Below are 26,380 nucleotides of genomic sequence, written 5' to 3'. Positions count from 1 at the left end.
AACCAATAAAATGTAAATAATATACAATCATTTGAACTCTGAGGTACGAGTTTCCGACATGATGTAAACGCGGCAAATTTCCCACATGATATGAATGCAGCATAACATCTGACTGTCAACTGTCTCTTGGAGACGGTAACCACAGATTATGCATTGTATTGACCAGATACTCCACACAATGAAAATAAATGTCTTCAAAAATGGAATTCGGGAGGAGGCAAGATCAGGTGGGAGGGACCATCATAGCCAATATTCTGTGTGGACAACAGGCACAACGGTTTCCTAGTTATCACAGCCACAAAGTCAAAATTGGCTATCGAAAAATGAATGACAACAACGTGCTTTTGGGTTTTTAATGTAAAAGTTAGGATAAGGTTAGCAGTGTAGGTTAAGGTTCGTGTTAGGTTTAAAATCATATTTTAGAAGGGAGATTGTAGAAATGGGCGGGGTTTATGACTTTGTGTTCGTGGTAAGTGACGATCAGGCACAAGTCTGATACAAAGTGTTTTTTTCTCAGTTGCCTCGTAGCTACCTTAATCGTTACGAAACTTTATATCAAGTATGCCAAACAAAAACTATTCGCTTGGTGAGCCAAAAAAACTAACGATTTTGGGCCCAGTTATCCCTCTTGTGTAGGCCGTCATTGTAAATAAGAATTTGTTCTTAACTGACTTGTCTTGTTAAACAAAGGTTAAAAAACATGTTTGGCTTCGCCCTCTTACTGCAGTAACTATGGTGACCACTTACGTCATTCTATGGTGGTTCCCGTAGTCTTTATGACGGTTAACGACCCTGTACAACGCTCTGAAAACCCCGGAGTGCTGTTACCATAGATACTGGCGGGGGAGGGTGGGGTTTAGAGGAAACGGAAGTGGAAGTGTCAGCGCAGGCGGAAGTGGTACTGCCCTGAATATCCCGAGCAGCGAACCGAGGACAGCTTGATACTCCCATCGTTCAGAGAAAAAAAGCAAGATTCAAAATACATTCTAAATGTAAGTTTACTTGCATAAAGTCGATTCTAGTATTATTTCAAGGGTAAGGTAGAGCATTTTGGCACCATAATGACCCAACAATGGCTCAAATCGCTATCTATGGCGGAAGGTGCCTATTGTGGTTTGGGGCTGGGTACAATGACTTAGGCCGAGACGTGTGATTGAATGGCGAACTAGAGCTCACAAACTAGCCAGGATTTAGATTATTGTAAGCCAATAGGGGAGATCTGCCATTGAATATATGAATCAAAAATAGTTCCATAATGAAATGTGTATAGAGACTGAAAAACACATTTTGCCAGGCTAACGTTCACATCCTGGTCGTCGTGAAATCAAGATATCTTACCAGCGCTAGCAAGCTAATGCTAACTTGACGCTATCTCCAGCAAATTTTACAAGTGACTGGACTGCAATACACAGGCCTTTGCGATTCGTGAACAATAAAATAAAACTGGTGCTTATAACGAATTAAAATGACATTTAGTAAATCCAACTAATTGGTAGCATTCAATTACGCTAGCTAACGTTACTTGGTTTGCTAACGGTATCACTCCATCTTAAAATTCCGCAAGGGAATGCGACAGAGGGCGTAGCTAGCCAACTACCAACATCTTCAATGGACAGGAATATAGCACGCTAGCTAGCGCCTTAGCAATGAGGTTGCCTAGGGATCTTATAGGGCAATGCTGCAGTATTTCCGCAATGGACGTTCCATTGCTAAATCCGTGATTAAAGAATAGCAGGTTGTCATTTTATCGGTTTTAATAGCGATAATAACTAATACAGTGGCAATTAAGACGTTTGGCCTTGGTATTTTAGGATACCATACTGTCATAGTATTCCAGGCATTGTAAATAAACTTAACGCAGGTGACAAATCAGAGTCAAAATTGACTTAGCGGCCATAATAAGTGTAGTTAACATGGCCATAATAATACATTGGTTAAACAATAGTTCCTATTAATTATATGGGTAAAACAATATAGCTAAGATTAGAGGTCGACCGGTTATGATTTTTCAACGCAGATACCGATACCAATTATTGGAGGACCAAAAAAGCTGACGCTGATTAATCAGGCCATTTATTTATTTGTAATAATGCTAATTACAACAATACTGAATGAACACTTATTTTAACATAATATAATACATCAATAAAATCAATTTAACCTCAAATAAATAATGAAACGTGTTCAATTTGGTTTAAATAATGCAAAAACAAAGTTTTGGAGAGGAAAGTGAAAGTGCAATATGTGCCATGTAAGAAAGCTAACGTTTAAGTTCCTTGCTCAGAACATGAGAACATATGAAAGCTGGTGGTTCCTTTTAACATGAGTCTTCAATATTCCAATGTAAGAAGTTATTATAGGAATTATAGGACTATTTCTCTCTATACCTATTTCATTAACCTTTGACTATTGGATGTTCTTATAGGCACTTTAGTATTGCCAGTGTAACAGTATAGCTTCCGCCCCTCTCCTCGCCCCTACCTGGGCTCGAACCAGGAACACAACGACAACAGCCACCCTCAAAGCAGTGTTACTCATGCAGAGCAAGGGGAATAACTACTCCAAGTCTCAGAGCGAGTGACGTTTGAAACACTATTAGCGCGCACCCCGCTAACTAGCTAGCCATTTCACATCGGTTACACCTGCTGAATCTCGGGTGTTGATAGGCTTGAAGTCATAAACAGTGCAATGCTTGAAGCACAGCAAAGGGCTGCTGGCAAAATGCACGAAAGTGCTGTTTGAATGGATACTTATGAGCCTGCTGCTGCCTACCACCCCTCAGTCAGACTGCTCACACAGAAATACGAGCCTTGGGTCATTAACATGGTCGAATCTGTTAACTATCATCTCGAAAACAAGACGTTTATTCTTTCAGCGAAATACGGAACCATTCCGTATTTTATCTAACGGGTGGCATCCATAAGTCTAAATATTCCTGTTACATTGCACAACCTTCAATGTTATGTCATAATTACGTCAAATTCTGGCAAATTAGGTGGCCCAAACTGTTGCATATACACTGACTCTGTCTGCAATGAACGCAAGAGAAGTGACACAATTTCACCTGGTTAATATTGTCTGCTAACCTGGATTTCTTTTAGCTAAATATGCAGGTTTAAAAATATATACTTCTGTGTATTGATTTTAAGAAAGGCATTGATGTTTATGGTTAGGTACACATTGGAGCAACGATACGCACCGCATCGATTATGTGCAACGCAGGACACACTAGATAAACTAGTAATATCATCAACCATGTGTAGTTAACTAGTGATTATGATTGATCGTTTTTTATAAGATCAGTTTAATGCTAGCTAGCAACTTACCTTGGCTTCTACTGCATTCGCGTAACAGGCAGGCTCCTCGTGGGGTGCAATGTAATCAGGTGATTAGAGCGTTGGACTAGTCAACTGTAAGGTTGCAAGATTGAATCCCCCGAGCTGACAAGGTAAAAATCTGTCGTTCTGCCCCTGAACGAGGCAGTTAACCCACTGTTCCTTGGCCGTCATTGAAAATAAGAATGTGTTCTTAACTGACTTGCCTAGTTAAATAAAGGTGAACCAAAAAAAATGGCCAAATCGGTGTCCAAAACCACCGATTTCCAATTGTTATGAACATTTGAAAATCGGTCGACCTCTTGAGATCAGTCGACCTTTAGCTAAGATCCCCTGCGGCGTTTTCACTGAGTACTGGGACCATTTCATGTTATTTTCTATTGGTGTCTAGGGAATTAGAAACATTCCTTGCTCTAGGTGTAAGTCTAGAGCTGTGTTTCACCTCAAATTTAAATGAAGTGATAAGGTTCATTTCCTATAATGGTTATTTGTTACAGGGTTTCCCAAATTCCTCATTGGGGACACATGTAGGTTTTTGTTCTAGCACTACACCGCTGATTCAAATAATCAAAGCTTAATGATGAGTTGGTTATTTTAATCAGTTGTGTAGTGCTGGGGCAAAAACCTACATGTGCACACGGGGACTGAGTTTGGAAAACCCTTGTTTTAAAGATGGTCTTCAGATTATGGCCTAAAACTGCTGATCGACAGTTGAAAGAGTTTAGCATCTGCAAGATACATTTACGATTTCGTCAGCCTTTTTCACAAACACACTGCTAGGGCCTAATAATGTCTTAGCATATGAGGCTGCATGGATGTGTATACTTGCCTACGAGTGGGTTATGCCTACAACGTTTTTATAATAATAATCTAGCCGTCCTTGTCACGTGTAAATGGCAGGGCATAACATTTACATTTTGGTACACCAGCGACTGTGACAGGTAGATTTTAAAAAATCTACCAGCCTCTCTGATTTTTTTACTGGCCAACATGTTTTTTCACACAAATTTCACCAAGAAAACACAAACGAACAGATGAGCATGCTTTGTAAGAAGCAATGTGGGTTATTGTTTTTCATTTTTTGTGATGTGTTCTTTAACCAAAATATCACAGACTAGACAATAAATGGGTGAGGTTACCGTTGTAGTGCGACTCAAGTCATGTTTGTGCCTGTGAGATTGTCTGACTAGTAGAAGAAGCGTTGTCTTTTCTTCCCTAGCATTTAAAGCTCAAACATAGAAAAACAACCTAGCATGTGAACAAAACAATGTAAATAGCCAAGAAACACAAGGACAAAGTCTCACTTCAGTAGATGTTTGTTTTAGACCTACTTTTATGCCTGTGTGCAGCACTTCTAAAAAATAAATGAATCTTTCACTGTTCTTCACGTGCGCACAGCCCCTAGCCAGGCAGTGTTGCAGAGCGAGGTGGAATAGGCTATATAGGATTTGTAGTTTTTTGACTTTGTGCAATTAATTTACCAGCTATGAAACAAAACGGCAGAAATATTTTGAAAACAGCTACTGCAGACAAGTGTGATTGATCATACTTGACTATTTCTATTCACAAATGCGAGTGAAATACTCGCACTGTGGAGCCCTGACCACCCGCCAACGTGGCTGGTGAAATAGACATTTAACCCGCCAACGCCAAAATCTACCCACATTTGGCAGGTAGCGGGGTGTTTATTTTAGGCCCTGGTAAATTGGCTGGTCAGGCTAGGTTCACCAAGTGTCCAGTAGAGGGCGCAGCTACTCCAAGAATTCACTGAGGTGAAACCTGGCTTAAAAAACGAAGAAGCCGATGTAGTAAAAGACACACAATCTGATCATGCTTTCCTGCAACACAAGCTATTGACTGACTGGCCTTAGCCTATAGCCTAACAATAGAGCTGTCTTCATTGTCACGGATGTGTTTTTAGCTTGGCTAGCGTATCGTATCCAAAAATGGTGTTGATATAGCCTAGCCTACTATAGGTTGAACGTTGCACGCATTCACACCATACATATGGTGTCCTCCTTGCTATAACCTATTGCATATGGAACTTTAGTGTAGCCTAAACTTCAAGTATTTATTAGACCTACACTAATTGTAGTTATATTGTGAATCGAAGAGCAGGCAACACTTAGTAAATTAATAATATGAAAGGAGCATCTTGGAGTCACTCAGACCAAAACACAGGCTATATGATAGGCGTAGTATGGAAATGTTCATCACTATAATGAGTATACCGGAAATTACGTAGATGTGTACACTTAATTATACAAGGTTTTATATGCATTTCGAATTCTCTACTTCGTCACATTTGCACTATGTCACTCGAGGACCAGCAGTGGAGGCTTTCCTCCTTAAAAATAATCTTATATTTGACAACACACGATGTCTCAATACAAAGTTATATAATGTGCCTTTTTTTGTGAAAGTACATGGATGTGTGTTAAATGGATGAGCAAAAACATGTAATTTGGTCATGTATACTCCCGGTCAAAAGTTTTAGAACACATTCAAGGGTTTTTCTTATATTTTTACTATTTTCTACATTGTAGAATAATAGTGAAAACTGCAGAACTATGAAATCAGAACTACTCACTCCTGAGTGGTATCTGAAAGGTTTTTCATGTTGACATATAATGTTCTGATTGTATTAATCTGTTTTAATACATAGCCTATTGAATAATCAGTAATTAGGCCAAATATTAGTACATACTCTGTTAGGGGAGGGCCTCATGTCTGATATATAGACAACCCGATAGCATGTCCAGAGTTGTTCCGGGGTTGATGTCAATTTCATTTTAATTCAATCGGGAAGTAAACTGAAATTAAAAAGCATTGAAAGGCAAGTTTATTCAAGTTTATTTAATTGTCAATTGACCGAATTGACGATGACCCCAGTGTTTTCTCAATTTTCAATGTTGCTTGCTTTTGACTATGACCACAACTCTGTGCCCTTTCGCAGCCTCGACATGGACAAGAACGACCTGGTACAGAAGGCTAAGCTGGCCGAGCAGGCCGAGCGCTATGACGACATGGCGGCGGCCATGAAGGCGGTGACGGAGCAGGGCGGCGAGCTCTCCAACGAGGAGCGCAACCTGCTGTCGGTGGCCTACAAGAACGTGGTGGGGGCGCGCCGCTCCTCCTGGCGCGTCATCTCCAGCATCGAGCAGAAGACCGAGGGCAACGAGAAGAAGCAGCAGATGGCACGCGAGTACCGCGAGAAGATTGAGGCCGAGCTGCAGGACATCTGCAAGGACGTGCTGGTGAGAGAGCGCGGCCGCTTGCTACTCCATATGGGCCCCCCTCTCTCTTAAATGAAGTGTCCCGTGATGTTATGGGGATGGGTGTAACACTGGGGCTTTATTTAAGTTAATTTATAGTCCGGTTCATTTAGAGTCCAGGCAATTTGGGAATGCCCTATACTCAACAGGCATTTTTCATTAGGCATTCTGATTGTGAGTTGGAATGGATTTGAGGCCAAAGACAGGTTACAAAGCATAATATATTTTGGATTAATCTTTTGTTTGGTCCTGTGTTGAAAGGGCGGACTTGAGTTGACTGACACCCAACCAACCCCTATTTTTTTCTGTTTTAGGCACTCCTCGACAATTACCTCATCGCCAATGCGACTCAGGCAGAAAGCAAGGTGTTCTACCTTAAAATGAAAGGGGACTACTACAGATATCTGTCTGAGGTGGCGTCTGGAGAATCAAAGAAGAGTAAGTTGATCATCTCTGTTCAATGGGGAAGCTTCTGAGTCACCCATATTTGTTAATCAGCCACTTTTCTTCAGCCTCTGATTTTCATGGAAATAAGCAAAACCTCCAATTTGATGTCCTCATAGTACATTTATTTATTTTATTTAACCTTTATTCAACTAAGCAAGTCATTTGAGAACAAATTCATATTTACAATTACGGTGGGTGTCCCTTGTTCAGGGACAGAACGACAGATTTTTACCTTGTCAGCTCGGGGATTCGATCTAACAACCTTTCGTTTACTGGCTCAACGCTCTCCATTATACAGGAGATGGGCTGTGAAATGAAACATGAATTCACTTCAACAAAAGCATGATGCCGTTAATTAATTGGACCTCTTCTCCCTCTCTGTCACAGCCACAGTGGAGAACTCCCAGCAGGCCTACCAGGAGGCATTTGACATCAGCAAGAAGGACATGCAGCCGACACACCCCATCAGGCTGGGGCTCGCTCTCAACTTTTCTGTCTTCTACTATGAGATCCTCAACTCCCCCGAGCAGGCCTGCAGTTTGGCGAAGGCGGTGGGGCACCGCTATACACTATCTCTCGCACAAACACACGTTCCTCCATCACACAGCAGCGCCTGTGTGATCAGCATGAGTCTGGCCTAACCGAATCAATACAGAACACAAACACGCCCCTCCTGCTCAGCTACACTATAGATACACTATAGATACATAGATACACTATAGATACAAAAGTATGTGGACACCCCTTCAAATGAGTGGATTCTGCTTCATCCACACCAGTTGCTGACAGATGTATAAAATTGAGCATACAGCCATGCAATCCCCATAGACAAACATTGGCAGTAGAATGGCCTTACTGAAGAGCTTAGTATCTTTCACTGTGGCACCGTCATAGGATGCAACCTTTCCAACAAGTCAGTTTGTCAAATTTCTGCCCTAGAGCTGCCCCGGTCAACTGCAAGTGCTGTTATTGTGAAGTGGAAACTTCTAGGAGCAACAGTGGCTCAGCCGCGAAGTGGTAGGACAAAGAAGCATACAGAATGGGACCGCTGAAGCGCGTAGAGGGTAACAATTGTCTGTCCTCGGTTGCAACACTCACTACTGAGTTCCAAACTGCCTCTGGAAGCAACATCAGCAAAATAACTGTTCGCCAGGAGCTTCATGAAATGGGATTCCATGGTTGAGCAGCCACACACAAGCCTAAGATCACCATGCGCAATGCCAAGCGTTGGCTGGAGTGGTGTAAAGCTCGACACCGTTGGACTATGGAGCAGTGAAAACGTGTTCTCTGCAGTGAGGAATCACGCGTCACCATCTGGCAGTCTGACGGACGAACCTGGCGTTGGCGGATGCCAGGAAAACGCTACCTGCCCAAATGAATAGTGCCAACTGTGAAGTTTGGTGGAGGTGGAATAATGGTCTGGGGTTGTTTTTCATGGTTCGGGCTAAGCCCCTTAGTTCCAGTGAAGGAAAATCTTAATGCTACAGCATACACGGACATTCTAGACGATTCTGTGCTTCCAATGTTGTGGCAACAGTTTGGGGAAGGCCCTTTCCTTGTTTCAGCATAAAGCCCCCGTGAACAAATCGAGGTCCATACAGAAATGGTTTGTCGAGATCGGTGTTGAAGAACTTGCACAGAGCCCTGACCTCAACCTCACCGAACACCTTGAGCCCGGCCTAATTGCCCAACATCAGTGCCCGACCTCACTAATGCTCAGCGACATTCCAACATCTAGTGGAAAGCCTTCCTAGAAGAGTGGAGGCTGTTTTAGCAGCAAGGGGGGGAGCAACTCCATATTAATGCCAATGATTTTGAAATGAGATGTTCAATGACCAGGTATCCACATACTTTTGGTCATGTAGTGTACGTGACAGAAACCTGCTCTTTAACACCGGTGCTCGTGCTGTTGGCATTTGCCAGATATTGAATCAAAAATAGACTTTAATGGATGGTGCTTTGTCATCTGGTATGCCAAGATTTGTTAGTTGGTAAGCCCTTTTTAGTGGTAATACATTTAAAATATGTTTGAGGCATTGTAGGTTTTTGTATTCTGGGTCTTTCAGAAAATATTTTTTACGCCCTTTACCTGTTTACCCTCTAGGCTTTCGACGAAGCAATCGCCGAGCTTGACACCTTGAACGAGGACTCTTACAAAGACAGCACCCTGATCATGCAGCTACTAAGGGACAACCTCACTGTAAGTGCTTACTGCCAATACACGCCTTGTCGATGTAATGCCATTCAAATGCATAATAGTTTGATACTCTTGGAACTGAAAACCTCAAGTGTCTGAATCCAATGAACTCAATGGTTGGATTTGTTTTTCTCCCCCTCTGCAGCTGTGGACATCAGAAAACCAGGGTGATGAGGGGGATGCCGGCGAAGGGGAGAACTAAAGGCGTTGCACATCACTGTTAATCCACCCACACCCTTTCTCTTCTCTTACACATATACAGCCCGTACATTCCCGCTCCATCCAGCCTCTTCCTTTCTGTATGACGAGCAGCATGAATTGTACCTGACCTACCAGTTGTGCCCTTTCTCCGATATGCTCAAAGGCAACAGGGTAACACTCAGTTGTTAACAAGCCGAGTCTTGTTTTGTGAGGAGAGAAAACAATTATAAAATTGCCCAGTTGAGTGGCATGGCCATTCTCTCCTCCACCTCCCTTCCTTTTGATTCCCTCCAAACATTTAAAAAAAGATGTGTTCTTTCACCTAGCAAGTTTATGCATTTATAGTATCCATTTTTTTGCTTTCCTAGTGTACTTGCGATTTGCTGGTTTGACTCAGAAAATGTATTAAACTGTCTGTTTTATTTTCAACAAACACTGTGATGCTTAGTTATTCTCCACAAAATCACATTCTGGATGATAAAATTCAGGACTGTATGGTTTGAGTAGCAGTGCAATTCTGCTGTGACCTCATACAGAATGGTATAACGGGCTCTATTGTGACACTGACTAACATGCGTATTGCTGTGTATTGTTTGTTTATTTTGCATATGGAATTAAAATGAATAAAAGGGACCCTACTGTAGGTTTTGCCATTCCACATCTGTCCAGTTAAAAACAAGAAAAAATATAACATTCCATCAGAACCTAACATTAAGACAATATACCTTTCTTGAACAAACCTGGACCATTCTCCTGAACAGCTGTCATCAAGGTGCTGTTTGAAATCAGTACAATGATCCTGGTTTATTCTTAAATGTTACTTTTTGCTTTGTGTAATAATGACTCACTCTTTGGCTCAACTGTAAATTGTAAACGTTTGCGGTAAATATAAATCTGTCTTAAATGTAAATGTTAACCTGCTTGCAAAGAAACACCTTAAAGCCGTTTGCGTTGAACTTTGACGTCTTGGTTATTCAAGCCTATCTTGATAGCCTTATGCTGACAGTACAAAACTGACCAGTTTCCTTCATGAAATGATATCTAAGCGAATGTATGCTTTTGCCCACGACGAGTGTGTAAGCAAGTCCCCTAATGTAAGTTGTGTAAGGAGGTTGTCTATCATAGTCAGAGATGGCATTGATGCTTTTGTTTTGTGTATCTCCAGAGGAGACCATATAACAGTGGAATGCGGTCAGTGGACGGGTTAGATTCTGGAGTAGTGCAAGGACCCTTAAGAGGTAGCTGAATTCACTCAGTGTCACAATACCTTGTCATCACCATAACATTCCACTTAGGTGTCGAATTGATCTGTCTCAGTCGGTCTTGCTGAAGACCATGTTTCATGCACTGAAGAAAAATCTCCCCTTTTAGCTGAGCAAATGGCAGTTATTCTACGCTTGATATATATAAAAAAGAAATGCAGTAGTGAATGTGGAACCGAGCCTGTCTGTATATCTGGTATCTCCAATTGCTTTATTTTTACTGACCGGTATTCTGCCTAAAGTTTGCTTCTGTGACGGTTTTATTGCTTAGTGCGCACGTGGTTGTGACATTTTAGACTAGCATTAAAAAAAATACAAACAAACAAAAAAAACTGGTTATTGACGTAAAACAAAATTTGTGTATGTCTTTTAAAACAGTTCTAGTTTCACCTTACATGTTATCAGGAAATGTAAAAGACAATTTAAAGTGAAATAAAAGTTTTATCAGTTCCAAATGTTCCTGTTTTGTTTTTATACCCACTGGTTTGTGTCTCTGATGGAGTTGCTGCCTAAAACACCAGTTGAAAACCCTCAAATTTAATGTCCAACTAAAATGTTATTTAATGTCCAATTAAAACACTGGCTACTTATTTGACAGAAATTGCATTCCACCTCAGAAAGAAGGCTTAATCTTTTCCTCGGGCGTCCTATTTTTATTTGTTCCTGTCTACTAAAGGGCTCTTGAATATTTTAAACTGACCACTGGTATGACATTTATTTTTACTTCTCTAAATAGGTTGGTAACGAGTTTATAATACTAAAAACAATTGGATACCACGAAATTGGGGAGAAAAAGGGGTGAAATTCACAACAACAAAAAAACTAAAAAAACAACTGGTTTCAAAACTGGTATCATCTAATTCCGTCTTTATCAGGGAGGATGAGTGTCTCTGATTTGTCCCCCATTTGTTTCCCAAATCGAAATCTGCCATATAACTACATCTAAAGATTATGCATTACTGATAGAATTGTCAACATGTCAGGTGATATAGATTGTAATATGTTTCAATATGCTCATAAATGCAACTATACTGAAATAAAATATCCCAGAAATTTTCCATATGCATGAAAAGCTAATTTCTTTCAAATTTTGTGCACAAATTTGTTTACATCAGTGAGCATTTCTCCTTTGTCAAGATAATCCATCCACCTGACAGGTGTGGCATATCAAGAAGCTGATTAAACAGTATCATTACACAGGTGCATCTTGTGCTGGGGACAATAAAAAGCCACTAAAATGTGCAGTTTTGTCACACAACACAATACCACAGGTGTTTCAAGTTTTGAGGCAGTGTGCAATTGGCATTCTGACAGCAGGAATGTCCACTACAGCTGTTGCAAGATCATTTAATGTTAACTTCTCTACCATAAGCTGCCTCCAACTTCAATTTTGAGAATTTGGCAGTATGTCCAACCGGCCTCACAAATCAAATCAAATTTATTTATAAAGCCCTTCTTACATCAGCTGATATCTCAAAGTGCTGTACAGAAACCCAGCCTAAAACCCCAAACAGCAAGCAATGCAGGTGTAGAAGCACGGTGGCCAGAACCTAGAAAGAAACCTAGAGAAGCAGGCTATGAGGGGTGGCCAGTCCTCTTCTGGCTGTGCTGGGTGGAAATTATAACAGAATATGGCCAAGATGTTCAAATGTTCATAATCACAGTGGTTGTCATAGGTGCAACAGGTCAGCACCTCAGGAGTAAATATCAGTTGGCTTTTCATAGCCGATCATTCAGAGTATCACTACCGTTCCTGCTGTCTCTAGAGAGTTGAAGACAGCAGGTCTGGGACAGGTCAGGGTTCCATAGCCGCAGGCAGAACAGTTGAAACTGGAGCAGCTGCACGGCCAGGTGGACTGGGGACAGTAAGGAGTCATCAGGCCAGGTAGTCCTGAGGCATGGTCCTAGGGCTCAGGTCCTCAGAGAGAGAGAAAGAAAGAATTAGAGAGAGCAAACTTAAATTCACACAGGACACCGGATAAGACAGGAGATATAACAGACTGACCCTAGCCCCCCCACACATAAACGACTGCTGCATAAATACTGGATGCTGAGACAGGAGGGGTCGGGAGACAAACAGGCAGGATATAACCCCAAACAGGCAGGATATAACCCCACCCACTTTGCCAAAGCACAGCCCCCACACCACTAGAGGGATATCTTCAACCACCAACTTATCTTCCTGAGACAAGGCCAAGTATAGCCCACAAAGATCTCCACCACGGCACAACCCAACGGGGGGTGCCAACCCAGACAGGAAGATCACGTCAGTGACTCAACCCACTCAAGTGACGCACCCCTCCTAGGGACGGCATGGAAGAGCACCAGTAAGCCAGTGACACAGCCCCTGTAATAGGGTTAGAGGCAGAGAATCCCAGTGGAAAGAGGGGAACCGGCCAGGCGGAGACAGCAAGGGCGGTTCGTTGCTCCAGTGCCTTTCCGTTCACCTTCACACTCCTTGGCCAGACTACACTCAATCGTATGACCCACTGAAGAGATGAGTCTTCAATAAAAATGTACAGTGCCTTGCGAAAGTATTCGGCCCCCTTGAACTTTGCGACCTTTTGCCACATTTCAGGCTTCAAACATAAAGATATAAAACTGTATTTTTTTGTGAAGAACTTCTCCAGAAGTTCAGTGAGGATCTCTGAATGATCTAATGTTGACCTAAATGACTAATGATGATAAATACAATCCACCTGTGTGTAATCAAGTCTCCGTATAAATGCACCTGCACTGTGATAGTCTCAGAGGTCCGTCAAAAGCGCAGAGAGCATCATGAAGAACAAGGAACACACCAGGCAGGTCCGAGATACTGTTGTGAAGAAGTTTAAAGCCGGATTTGGATACAAAAAGATTTCCCAAGCTTTAAACATCCCAAGGAGCACTGTGCAAGCGATAATATTGAAATGGAAGGAGTATCAGACCACTGCAAATCTACCAAGACCTGGCCGTCCCTCTAAACTTTCAGCTCATACAAGGAGAAGACTGATCAGAGATGCAGCCAAGAGGCCCATGATCACTCTGGATGAACTGCAGAGATCTACAGCTGAGGTGGGAGACTCTGTCCATAGGATAACAATCAGTCGTATATTGCACAAATCTGGCCTTTATTGAAGAGTGGCAAGAAGAAAGCCATTTCTTAAAGATATCCATAAAAAGTGTTGTTTAAAGTTTGCCACAAGCCACCTGGGAGACACACCAAACATGTGGAAGAAGGTGCTCTGGTCAGATTAAACCAAAATTGAACTTTTTGGCAACCATGCAAAACGTTATGTTTGGCGTAAAAGCAACACAGCTGAACACACCATCCCCACTGTCAAACATGGTGGTGGCAGCATCATGGTTTGGGCCTGCTTTTCTTCAGCAGGGACAGGGAAGATGGTTAAAATTGATGGGAAGATGGATGGAGCCAAATACAGGACCATTCTGGAAGAAAACCTGATGGAGTCTGCAAAAGACCTGAGACTGGTACAGAGATTTGACTTCCAACAAGACAATGATCCAAAACATAAAGCAAAATCTACAATGGAATGGTTCAAAACTAAACATATCCAGGTGTTAGAATGGCCAAGTCAAAGTCCAGACCTGAATCCAATCGAGAATCTGTGGAAAGAACTGAAAACTGCTGTTCACAAATGCTCTCCATCCAACCTCACTGAGCTCGAGCTGTTTTGCAAGGATGAATGGGAAAAAAATTCAGTCTCTCGATGTGCAAAACTGATAGAGACATACCCCAAGCGACTTACAGCTGTAATCGCAGCAAAAGGTGGCGCTACAAAGTATTAACTTAAGGGGGCTGAATAATTTTGCACGCCCAATTTTTCAGTTTTTGATTTGTTAAAAAAGTTTGAAATATCCAATAAATGTCGTTCCACTTCATGATTGTGTCCCACTTGTTGTTGATTCTTCACAAAAAAATACAGTTTTATATCTTTATGTTTGAAGCCTGAAATGTGGCAAAAGGTCGCAAAGTTCAAGGGGGCCGAATACTTTCGCAAGGCACTGTAAAAGTTGAGACCGAGTCTGCGTCTCTCACATGGGTAGGCAGACCATTCCATAAAAGTGGAGCTCTATAAGAGAAAGCCCTGCCTCCAGCTGTTTGCTTAGAAATTCTAGGGACAGTTAGGAGGCCTGCGTCTTGTGACCGTAGCGTACGTGTAGGTATGTACGGCAGGACCAAATCGGGAAAGATAGGTAGAAGCAAGCCCATGTAATGCTTTGTATGGTTAGCAGTAAAATCTTGAAATCAGCCCTTGCCTTAACAATAAGCCAGTGTAGAGAAACTAGCACTGGAGTAATATGATCAAATTTTGGGTTCTAGTTAAGATTCTAGCAGCCGTGTTTAGCACTAACTGAAGTTTATTTAGTGCTTTATCCAGGTAGCCGGAAAGTAGAGCATTGCAGTAGTCTAACCTAGAAGTGACAAAATAATTAATACATTTTTCTGCATCATTTTTGGACAGAAAGTTTCAGATTTTTGCAATGTTACGTAGATGTAAAAAAGCTGTCCTTGAAACAGTCTTGATATGTTCGTCAAAAGATAAATCAGGGTCCAGAGTAATGCTGAGGTCATTCACAGTTTTATTTAAGACGACTGTACAGCCATCAAGATTAATTGTCAGATTCAACAGAAGATCTCTTTGTTTCTTGGGACCTAGAACAAGCATCTCTGTTTTGTCTGAGTTTAAAAGTAGAACATTTGCAGCCATCCACATCCTTATGTCTGAAACACAGGCTTCCAACGAGGGCAATTTTGGGGCTTCACCATGTTTCATCGAAATGTACAGCTGTGTGTCATCTGCATAGCAGTGAAAGTTAACATTATGTTTCCGAATGACATCACCAAGAGGTAAAATATATAGTGAAAACAATAGTGGTCCTAAAACGGAACCTTGAGGAATACCGAGATTTACAGTTGATTTGTCAGAGGACAAACCATCCACAGACACAAACTGATATCTTTCCGACAGATAAGATCTAAACCAGGCCAGAACTTGTCCGTGTAGACCAACTTGGGTTTCCAACCTTTCCAAAAGAATGTGGTGATCGATGGTATCATAAGCAGCAGAAAGGTCTAGGAGCACGAGGACAGATGCAAAGCCTCGGTCTGATGCCATTAAAAGGTAATTTACCACCTTCACAAGTGCAGTCTCAGTGCTATGATGGGGTCTAAAACTAGACTGGAGCGTTTCGTATACATTGTTTGTCTTCAGGAAGGCAGCGAGTTGCTGTGTAACAGCTTTTTCATTTTTTTTTTGAGGAATGGGAGATTCGATATAGGCCGATAGTTTTTTATATTTTCTGGGTCAAGGTTTTTTCAAGAGAGGCTTTATTACTGCCACTTTTAGTGAGTTTGGTACACATCCGGTGGATAGAGAGACGTTTATTATGTGCAACATAGGAGGGCCAAGCACAGGAAGCAGCTCTTTCAATAGTTTAGTTGGAATAGGGTCCAGTAGCTTGAAGGTTTAGAGGCCATGATTATTTTCATAATTGTGTCAAGAGATATAGTACTAAAACACTTGAGTGTCTCCCTTGATCCTAGGTCCTGGCAGAGGTGTGCAGACTCAGGACAACTTAGCTTCGGAGAAATACGCAGATTTAAAGAGGAGTCCGTAATTTGCTTTCTAATGATCATGATCTTTTCCTCAAAAATTTACATGAATTTATCACTGTTATGTTGGAAAAATAGGATGATCGAGAAGTAGTGAGGGCTCTTTGATACTGCACGGTACTGTCTTTCCAAGCTCGTTGGAAGACTTCCAATTTGGTGTGGCGTCATATCCGTTCCAATTTTTTGGAAGCTTGCATCAGAGCTCGGGTATTTTCTGTATACCAGGGAGCTAGTTTCTTATGACAAATGTTTTTGGTTTTTAGGGGTGCGACTGCATCTAGGGTATTGCGCAAGGTCAAATTGAGTTCCTCAGTTAGGTGGTTAACTGATTTTTGTACTCTGATGTCCTTGTGTAGGCGGAGGGAGTCTGGAAGGGAATCTTTGGGTTGTCCGAGAATTTATTGCACGACTTTTGATGATCCTTGGTTGGGCTCTGAGCAGATTATTTGTTGCGATTGCAAACGTAATAAAATGATAGTCCGATAGTCCAGGATTATAAGGAAAAACATTAAAATCGACAGCATTTATTCCATGGGACAAAACTGGGTCAAGAGTATGACTGTGGCAGTGAGTAGGTCCAGAGACATGTTGGACAAAACCCGCTGAGTCAATAATGGCTCCGAAAGCCTTTTGGAGTGGATCTGTGGACTTTTCCATGTGAATATTAAAGTCACCATAAATTTGAATATTATCTGCAATGACTACAAGGTCCGATAGGAATTCAGGGAAGTCAGTGAGGAATGCTGTATATAGCCCAGGAGGCCTGTAAACAGTAGCTATAAAAAGTGATTGAGTAGACTGCATACAGTATTTTTATTCAGTATAATTCGGTAACCATCTGCCTCTGGTCTAGCCTTCCTTTCCTAGACTCAATGAAAGGGACATAGTCTGTTGTAGATATCCATGCAATTTTAAGATAACTATGACCTTAAAAGGATAGTTTACTTATATAGGTACTATAGATAACATAATAGAAATAAGTGCCTATATTAGCATATTCACGCTTCACATACAAATCATCCCAAAATATCAAAACATTTACTGTGTAACTCAATTAACATACTTAAAGATGATTTGGCAAAAATGCTAATTTACAGTGCATGGAGAAAGTATTAAGACCCCTTGACTTTTTCTTACGTTACAGCCTTATTCTAAAAATTTAAAAATGTATTAAATAACTAACAATTCACAATCTACAAACAATAACCCATAAGGACAAAGCAAAAAAAGTGGTTTTAGCATTTTTTTCAAATAAAAAACATACCTTATTTACATAAGTATTCAGACCCTTTGAATATCCTTGACATGTTTCTACAACTTGATTGGAGTCCACCTGTGGTATATTCAATTGATTGGACATGATTTGGAAAGGCACACACCTGTCTATGTATAAGGTCCTACAGTTGACAGTGCATGTCAGAGCAAAAACCAAGCAATGAGGTCAAAGGAATTGTCCACCAAGACTCTTCCTGGAGCTGGCCGCCCGGCTAAACTGAGCAATCGGGGGAGAAGGACCTTGGTCAGAGAGGTGACCAAGAACCCGATGGTCACTCTGACAGAGCTCCAGAGTTCCTCTGTGGAGATGGGAGAACCTTTCAGAAGGACAACGATCTATGCTGTACTACACCAATCAGACGGAAGCTACTCAATAAAAGGCACATGACAGCCCACTTGGAGTTTGCCAAAAGGCAACTAACTAAAGACTCTCAGACCATGAGAAACACGATTCTCTGGTCTGATGAAACCAATATTGAACTCTTTGGCCTCAAAGCCAAGCGTAACGTCGAGGGAAAGAAAGAGGATCGAGGGAAAGATAAACAGAGCTAAGCACAGAGAGATCCTTGATGAAAACCTGCTCCAGAGCTCTCAGGACCTCAGGCTGGTGCAAAGGTTCACCTTCCAACAGGACAACGACCCTAAGCACACAGCCAAGACAACGCAGGAAAGGCTTCAGGACAATTCTCTGAATGTCCTTGAGTGGCCTAGCCAGAGCCCACACATGAAACTGATCGAACATCTCTGGAGAGACCTGAAAATAGCTGTGCAGTGATGCTCCCCATTCAACCTGACAACAGTTTGAGAGGATCTGCAGAGAAGAATGGAAGAAACTCCCCAAATACAGGTGTGCCAAGCTTGTACTGTCATACCCAAGAAGAGTCAAGGCTGTAATTGCTGCCAAAGGTGCTTCAACTAAGTACTGAATAAAGGGTCTGAATACCTATGTAAATGTGATCATTCTGTAAATGTTTTATTGTGGGGTATTGTGTGTAGATTGAGGAAAAGAAACAATAGGTTGTAATGTAACAAAATGTGGAAAAAGTCAAAGGGTCTGAATACTTTCCGAATGCACAGTAGGTACCATTGACTTGCAGTGGATTTGTGCCACAAATGCTAAAAAGTTAGCATTAGAAACAGTGGCCAGGTAAACAAAAGCAACGCATGGATTGTTATCATACCTTGTCCATAGACTGGTATGATAAGTACTGTAGAACTTGGTTCTAAAGCTGTATCCGTACCCATTGGATGCAGTGATCCACAATATAGTGGCTATATCCAGGAAAGCCAAAGTTCCAACAGCTGGGCCTAAAATAGTGTATAAAGATCATACAAAAGATTTTGCTGTGACTCTTATGTGGATGATTTAAAAAATATTTGTTTGTCTGATTAATGAGCATCCAGACGCCGCACTTGATGAATTTATAAAATTGCTTCTTCGAATTATTTATAAACATGCACCTGTTATGAAACTGACTATTAGAACAGTTAATTAAGGATTGATAAGGAATTGAAAAACTGTATGGTTGAAAGAGACGGGGCAAAAGGTGTGGCTAATATGTCTGGCTGCACATCTGACTGGCTGACTTACTGCAAATTGAGAAATTATGTGACTAAACTCAACAAATAGAAGAAGAAGCTGTATTAGGAAGCCAAGGTCAATGATATAAAGAAGGATGGAAAAAAAACTTGAGTATTTTAAGTGAAGTTATGGGCAGAAAGAGTGAGGATGGTAGTTGACTCTATAGCCACTCCTATCTCATATTTTTAATCTGAGCCTAGAGGAAAGTGTCTGTCCTCAGGCCTGGAGGGAAGCTAAAGTAATTCCGCTACCCAAGAGTAGTAAAGTGGCCTTAATTGGCTCAAACAGCTGACCTATAAGCTTGCTGCTAGCTCTTAGCAAACTGTTGGGGAAAAAAATTGTCTGACCAAATACAAGGATATTTCTCAGTAAACAAATTAACAACAGACTTTCAGCATGCTTATAGAGAAGGGCACTCAACATGTACTGCACTGACACAAATGACTGATGATTGGTTGAAAGAAATTGATGATAATTAGATTGTTGGAGCGCTACTGTTAGATTTCAGTGTATCCTTTGATATTGGCCATAACCTGTTGTTGAAAAAACTTGTGTTATGGCTTTTCAACCCTTGCCATATTGTGGATTCAGAGCTATCTATCTAATAGCACTCAAAGGGTTTTATTTAATGGAAGCTTCTCCAATGTCAAGCTCTCTAGGTCCTCTACTCTTTTCTAATTTTTACCAATGGCCTGCCACTGGCATTAAACAAAGCATGTGTCCCCATGTATACTAATGACTCAACCATATATACATCAGCAACCACAGCTAATGAAGTCACTGAAACCCTTAACAAAGAGTTGCAGTCTGTTTTGGAATGGGTGGCCAGTAATAAACTGGTCCTGAACATCTCTAAAACTAAGATCATTGTATTTGGTACAAATCATTCAAGTTCTAGACCTCAGCTGAATCTGGTAATGAATGGTGTGGCTGTTGAACAAGTTGAGGAGACTAAATTACTTGGCGTTACTTTAGATTGTAAACTGTCATGGTCAAAACATATAGCTTCAATGGTTGTAAAGATGGGGAGCGGTCTGTCCGTGATAAAGAGATGCTCTGCTTTTTTGACACCACACTCCAAAAACCAAGATCTGCAGGCTCTAGTTTTGTCTAATCTTGATTGTTGTCCAGTCGTGTGGTCCAGTGCTGCAAGGAAAGACCTAGTTCAGCTGCAGCTGGCCCAGAACAGAGTGGCACGTTTTGCTCTTCATTGTAAATCAGAGGGCAAATATAAATACTATGCATGCCAGTCTCTCTTGTATTTATATCAGCCCTCTGATTTACAATGAAGGGCAAAACATTCAGCTTGAGGAGAGACTGACTGCCTCACTTCTTTTTATAAGAAACATGTTTGTGTTAGAAATCCCAAATTGTCAATTTATACACAGCTCTGACACACTTACCCCACCAGACATGCCAGCAGGGCCCTTTTCAGTCCCCAAATCCAGAACAAATTCAAGAAAGCATACAGTATTATATAGAGCCCTTATTGCATGGAACATCCTTCCATCTCATACTGCACAAATAAACAGCAAACCTGGTTTAAAAAAAAACAAATAAAGCAACACCTCACCCCTACTTGACCTAGATAGTGTGTATTCATTGATATGTAGGCTACGTGTGCCTTTTTTTTAAATGTAGAGTTCTGTCCTTGTCTATTTTGCACTTTCAGCAGTATTATGTCATGTTTTGTGTGGACTCCAGGAAGAGTAGCTGCTGCTTTTGCAACAGTTAATGGGGATCCTAATAAAATACCAAACCAATATGTAATTTTGTTATTTGGGTGAATTATCCCTTTAATTACAACAGTCATTTTATTGATCACGATATGACTAACATAAATGAAACATTTTTATCAAACAATCGGTTATTATACTAGTGGAAATACAGTACAGATGCATAGTCCTTGTTATTCAACAATTGTTGAATGCTATATTTCCAGTTTCATGCAGTCCTGCATGATGTACATGAAGGCGAAATATGCAATGCATTCACTGTGCTTCCTCTTTAGTAGTCACAGCAATACTCCAACTTGAGTGGGTTTAACAGATAATTTTTTACAACCAAATCTTTAAAAAATTGTCATGTAAATTTCATGTTACAGAAGGGTCCAGACACCTTTTTTCTGATTTCACTTCTTTTAGAGAAACACTTTCCCCAAAGAGCAATCAATTCCACATCAAAAATAGAGATTTGGTTGTAAAAAAAACAAACAAATTATACTTTAAGTTAAGAGGCCAGGAAATAGATAGGAAAAACTGCTTCTGTGAGTGAACACAGGCACTTCAGGCATGTACACCAGGTCAGCATAGGGTCCTTCACATCCACAGGCATCCGAATCACAAGCTCACTTTTTATTTTGCACTTTCAGCAGTAAATTATGTGCCGCTGTGTTCTTTGGCTCAACCTTCAGCAAGCTGTTTAGATCTTCCACGCAAGCTTTGTAGTCCTGAAGGGCAAAATTAACACAAATCAAACAAAATGATAAAACAGGTACATACAATGTATACACTGCATTTCTTGTTCATCGGAAAGCCTCTCACTTTCAGCTCCTTGTGTGCTTGAGCTTGTCTGTACAGTGCCTTGATATTAGCGGGGTCGAGCTGCAGGGCCTCTCCACAATCTCGCACTGCCTCCTTGTACATCTTTACAGAGAGGTAGCAGAGTGCCCTATTCAGTACAAAGGTACAAATTAGTCCCAACATAGGAATTATGTACATTCCAAGTCTGACAGGAGCTGGGCAATTTCACAGAATTATATGACAATGCAGAGATGGGAATACAACTCCCGTACAAGGTTTCTATGGTAATTTGTCTACACACCAAACAGACATAAGCCTCACCTATTTGTGTAGGTTGTGATTTCTGAGGGATTGTGTTTGAGGCTCTGAGTGTATTTCTCTATGGCTTTCTTGTACTCTGCTTTTTTCACCAGTGCATTGCCTTCCTCTTTCAGGTATAGGGCTTTTTTAATGACATCCTCTCCTGGGACTGGGGGAAAAAAATTGATATCTTATTTCTGGGACTACTATTTCTGTACACTTGTCATCTGTTACAGGTTGTGAAAAGAAGATTAACAGTTTTCTGTTTCTATTAATATTTGGACAGCAAAACCAGACAATCATATGAAAGACAAACCGGATTTATATTTTTCTCTGGTGCCATTGTGTTGTGTCGTTTGGCATGTTGCCTGAGAAAAGTTTTCTTTGACGGCCATTGGAACAATGGGAATGGGCGGGAGCTTCTCTCGCCAGGAGTGTCCATCCACCTCTGTCAGACACTTTGTCATTCTGGAAGGAAAAGGGGTTATCCAGTTGTACACAATTCCACCATCTTCATTATGTCCCCTATGCATGACATTGAGAAGTTTTCAGAAGTTAAAGGACTTGAAGGCTTTTAGTGAACAAAAATAAGTGCAACATGTTATACCTGTTGGTACCATCTTGGGCTGCAGGTATGCGACAGTCTATCTGTAAGGCCGTCTTGTAGTCCACGTAGGCTAATCTGTATCTCTCAAGGGCTTCATACGCTGCACCCCGGCGAAGGAGAGGCTTGATGCCAAACGGAACCAAGTCAAGAGAGCTAGAATATAAAAAGTGTTTTAGGTACGAGCGTTGCTGCAGTAGTAAGTACAAAAAATACAGAACCTATTCAACAGCAAACAAAGTAATGAGCTACTAAAGTATTGGGAAAAGATGCTGTTGATATGTTTTAGTTAATAGTGTTACTTCAGCAGTATGAACCACCTGTAGCCCTTGATCATGACTCTCAATTCCATTACACATAAAAATCATTGGACGAAGGCGTCTTCTGTAGGGGGGAGTTTTGTTAAGAGCCACGACGCTCGGTCTTAACATTAACACGCATTGCTTGCAGCACGCATTGCTTGCAGTATCTTTCATATTGGCGAGAAATCATTTTCAAAAAACAAAAGGTTAAATTGATACACTCTTTTATAGGGTTAGGCTTCCCAAAGCCATATTTCCATGTCACAGCTCTTGTTAAAGAAAACAGATGGAAAACAGAGTGGACTACCTGTGATAATTAGCTATCTGCATCTCTGAACACCTGTGTGTAAACAGAAGACAGACACCACAAATGTGTTGTCACTGAAAAATACTGTCAGCTGCAACTGTTAAAACCGGTTAAAAGTGTACTGTATTTTGCATTTGTGAAATTATTTTGAGTTGAGGGATTTACATTTCTAGAACCGTACCGCAGTAGAGAATCGATTCACGTTTTGATGGAGTATTTGGCTGTTTAGGCTTCCAGGAGCCAATTCACCCTTTAAATAAAACATGTAAGGTCCTTGGACTAAGGAGTAACATTGTGCACCTTTAGTCCAATATTGGGCTAGAACTACCTATAGAGCAGAAGATCTAGGTCTGCATGGCCTACCATAAAACATCATGTCTACAATGTAGGCTACTTACACTGTGCAGTCCTTCACACACTCCGCACAATTTCCATCCTTCAGATAACTGGCTGCACGGTTAGAATACAGGATACTAAGATCCTCTGAATTCTTTCCTGTAAATTAATTTACAGTGGTAACAATCTATCAGAACATGGAAAGCTTGTGCTGGTTTCAGAAAACGTGTCTTCATTTATGCATAATAAAAAAAAAATTAAAAACACGTAGCTAGATCAGAGAAAACACTAGATTCTAATCTAGAACATTGAGCCGATTATTCTGACTGGTTAGCTGACTAGTTAGCTGCCTACCTGACTTCTCCACATCTTTGATCGCCTGGCTGTAAAGACAGGCAGCCTCCCCATATTGTCCAGTTTTAAAGCATTCGTTGCCTGCTTTTTTCAACTCTGTCCAAGACTGGGAACGACGCTTATGTGGCATATTTGATTTGCTGTAACAAGACAGACACAAGAAAGGTTAGCTAGCTAACATTAGCTTGCTAGCTAGCCAACTTTTACAAGCCCAAACAACTTATTATCCATTCTAAACTGAGCCAGCCGGCTAGTTAGCTACATACTTACCTTGAATAATGAATATAATTGTATAATATATGTCTGGCTAGCTAGTTAATTCCTTAGAAGTGGTTAGCCAGCAGCTAGCCTATGTGTCGACTTACCAATTAGTGAATTTAATGTTGATAGCAGGGCAAACTGTTGGTTGTGTAGCTATCTATACTCTCCTGTACTGTACTCGTCCGCAAATCGTCTAACTAACAAATAACGTAGGACGTAAAACCAAGATCTTAAACAATCTAGTTAGATGCGTAAAATGTGTCTTCCTTACACGCTAACCAACATCAGTGTGTCTTCAGCAACAATAAAGTACTTCCGGGTCACATAATTTTGAAACATTCGAAATAAAAGCCCTCCACTTAATTGTAGGAACTTGTCAATTACCTGTATTATTCATGATATACGAAAAATAATTGTCTAAACATTAACATTGATTCATATTTTTTTCTATTTAAGTGACATTTGCATAAAATGTGGGTTTTAATACATGTTCCAAGGTCAAATAAATGGCCACAGTGCGAATAACTGTATATGGAATACATACTGGCTTATAGAGCAAAAACTATTATGGGTGCCACGGTAAAATTATTGTAGGGAATACTCAGTGCGGTCTGTAGAATGTATATATGGTGTCTCTTCATGGAGCTTTGAATAATACAGAGTGCACCCATAATGGAATGGCGCTGTAGGGGCTGGCTGCCGTTTTACATGCTCCTAACCAACTGTGTTATTTTGTTCTTTTTTTCTCATTTTTGTTACTTATTTTTTAAACTTATTTTGTAAATAATGTTGTTGCTACCGTCTCTTATGACCGAAAATCTATTCTGGACATCGGAACTGCGATTACTCACCTCGAACTAGACAAATACTTTTTCTTTAATGAATCCGACGCAAAGGATATACTGCTTTCTCAGGTATGGGACCAAATCCCCGTCATTTGCGTGAAGAAAAGATGTAGAAAAAGGTAGGTCGGGCTGCCTTCTGAGAATTTGTAGACAAGTGAGTAAACCCTCTCTACCATCAGTCCTATTAGCCAACGTGCAATCATTGGATAACAAAATGGATGAGCTCCGATCAAGGACATCCTACCAACGGTACATTAATATGCTATGTTTCACAGAGTCGTGGCTGAACGACGACATGGATAACATAGAGCTGGCAGGGTTTTAGGGTCCATCGGCAAGATAGAACAGCTGCATCCGGTAAGTCAAGGGGTGGCAATCTGTGTCTATTTGTAAACAACAGCTGGTGCACAAAATCAAATATTAAGGAAGTCTCAAGATTTTGCTCGCTTGAGGTAGAGTATCTCATGATAAGCTGTTGACCACACTATTTACCAAGAGAGTTTTCATCTATATTTTTCGTGGCTGTCTATTTCCCACCACAACCCGATACTGGCACTAAGACAAGCTGTATAGGGCCATAAGCAAACAGGAAAATGTTCATCCAGAGGCGACGCTCCTAGTGGCTGGGGACTTTGATGCAGGGAAACTTAAATCCGTTTTACCTCATTTCTACCAGCATGTTACATTTTTAACTGTTAACAATACTCTTTCTAGCAATCAATCTGGCTTCAGACCTAAACACAGTACCATTACGGCCACTGTACGTGTTGTAAATGATATCACTAATGCCCTAGATAATAGAAAGTACTGTGACGCCTTGTAGATTTGTCTAAAGCTTTTGACACTGTAGACCATGCAATACTTTTGCGAAAGCTGTCGTTAATAGGACTGGGATCGGATGCCTGTCGTTGGTTTCATGACTATCTAAAGGATAGAAGTCAGGCTGTTAGAGTCAACGGCATCCAGTCAGAGCCATTGGAGTTGGTTAAAGGGGTCCCACAAGGTTCTATACTTGGTCCTTTACTGTTCACTCTCTACATAAACAATATCGGTGATGAGATAAGAAAGTGTAAAATTTACTTACAGTGCCTTGCGAAAGTATTTGGCCCCCTTGAACTTTGCGACCTTTAGCCACATTTCAGGCTTCAAACATAAAGATATAAAACTGTATTTTTTTGTGAAGAATCAACAACAAGTGGGACACAATCATGAAGTGGAACGACATTTATTGGATATTTCAACTTTTTGAACAAATCAAAAACGGAAAGATTGGGCGTGCGAAATTATTCAGCCCCCTTAAGTTAATACTTTGTAGCGCCACCTTTTGCTGCGATTACAGCTGTAAGTCGCTTGGGGTA

The 26,380-nt window shown here is 40.9% G+C and overlaps 2 protein-coding genes across 2 annotated transcripts; one reads left to right on the top strand and one right to left on the bottom strand.

The window, feature by feature from the left end:
- Positions 1-835: 835 nt before the first annotated feature.
- Positions 836-11,168, top strand: LOC110493854 (14-3-3 protein beta/alpha-1-like). The gene is made up of 6 exons (XM_021568372.2): positions 836-992; positions 6,292-6,592; positions 6,925-7,048; positions 7,445-7,608; positions 9,162-9,257; positions 9,400-11,168. The coding sequence occupies exons 2-6, from the start codon at positions 6,299-6,301 to the stop codon at positions 9,454-9,456; spliced, it is 735 nt and encodes a 244-aa protein (XP_021424047.1). The 5' UTR covers positions 836-992; positions 6,292-6,298; the 3' UTR covers positions 9,457-11,168.
- A 9,790-nt stretch (positions 11,169-20,958) lies between these two features.
- LOC110493852 (mitochondrial import receptor subunit TOM34) lies at positions 20,959-24,515 on the bottom strand. Its single transcript, XM_021568370.2, has 8 exons — positions 24,282-24,515; positions 23,917-24,056; positions 23,625-23,721; positions 22,621-22,773; positions 22,330-22,481; positions 22,035-22,182; positions 21,735-21,861; positions 20,959-21,640 (listed from the first exon to the last, which is right to left on the bottom strand). The coding sequence occupies exons 2-8, from the start codon at positions 24,044-24,046 to the stop codon at positions 21,539-21,541; spliced, it is 909 nt and encodes a 302-aa protein (XP_021424045.1). The 5' UTR covers positions 24,047-24,056; positions 24,282-24,515; the 3' UTR covers positions 20,959-21,538.
- Positions 24,516-26,380: the final 1,865 nt, after the last annotated feature.

Source organism: Oncorhynchus mykiss, chromosome 17 (genome assembly GCF_013265735.2).
Source record: "Oncorhynchus mykiss isolate Arlee chromosome 17, USDA_OmykA_1.1, whole genome shotgun sequence".
NCBI lineage: Eukaryota > Metazoa > Chordata > Actinopteri > Salmoniformes > Salmonidae > Oncorhynchus > Oncorhynchus mykiss.
Note: the sequence above shows the minus strand (reverse complement) of the source record. Positions and strands in the feature narration are given on the sequence as shown.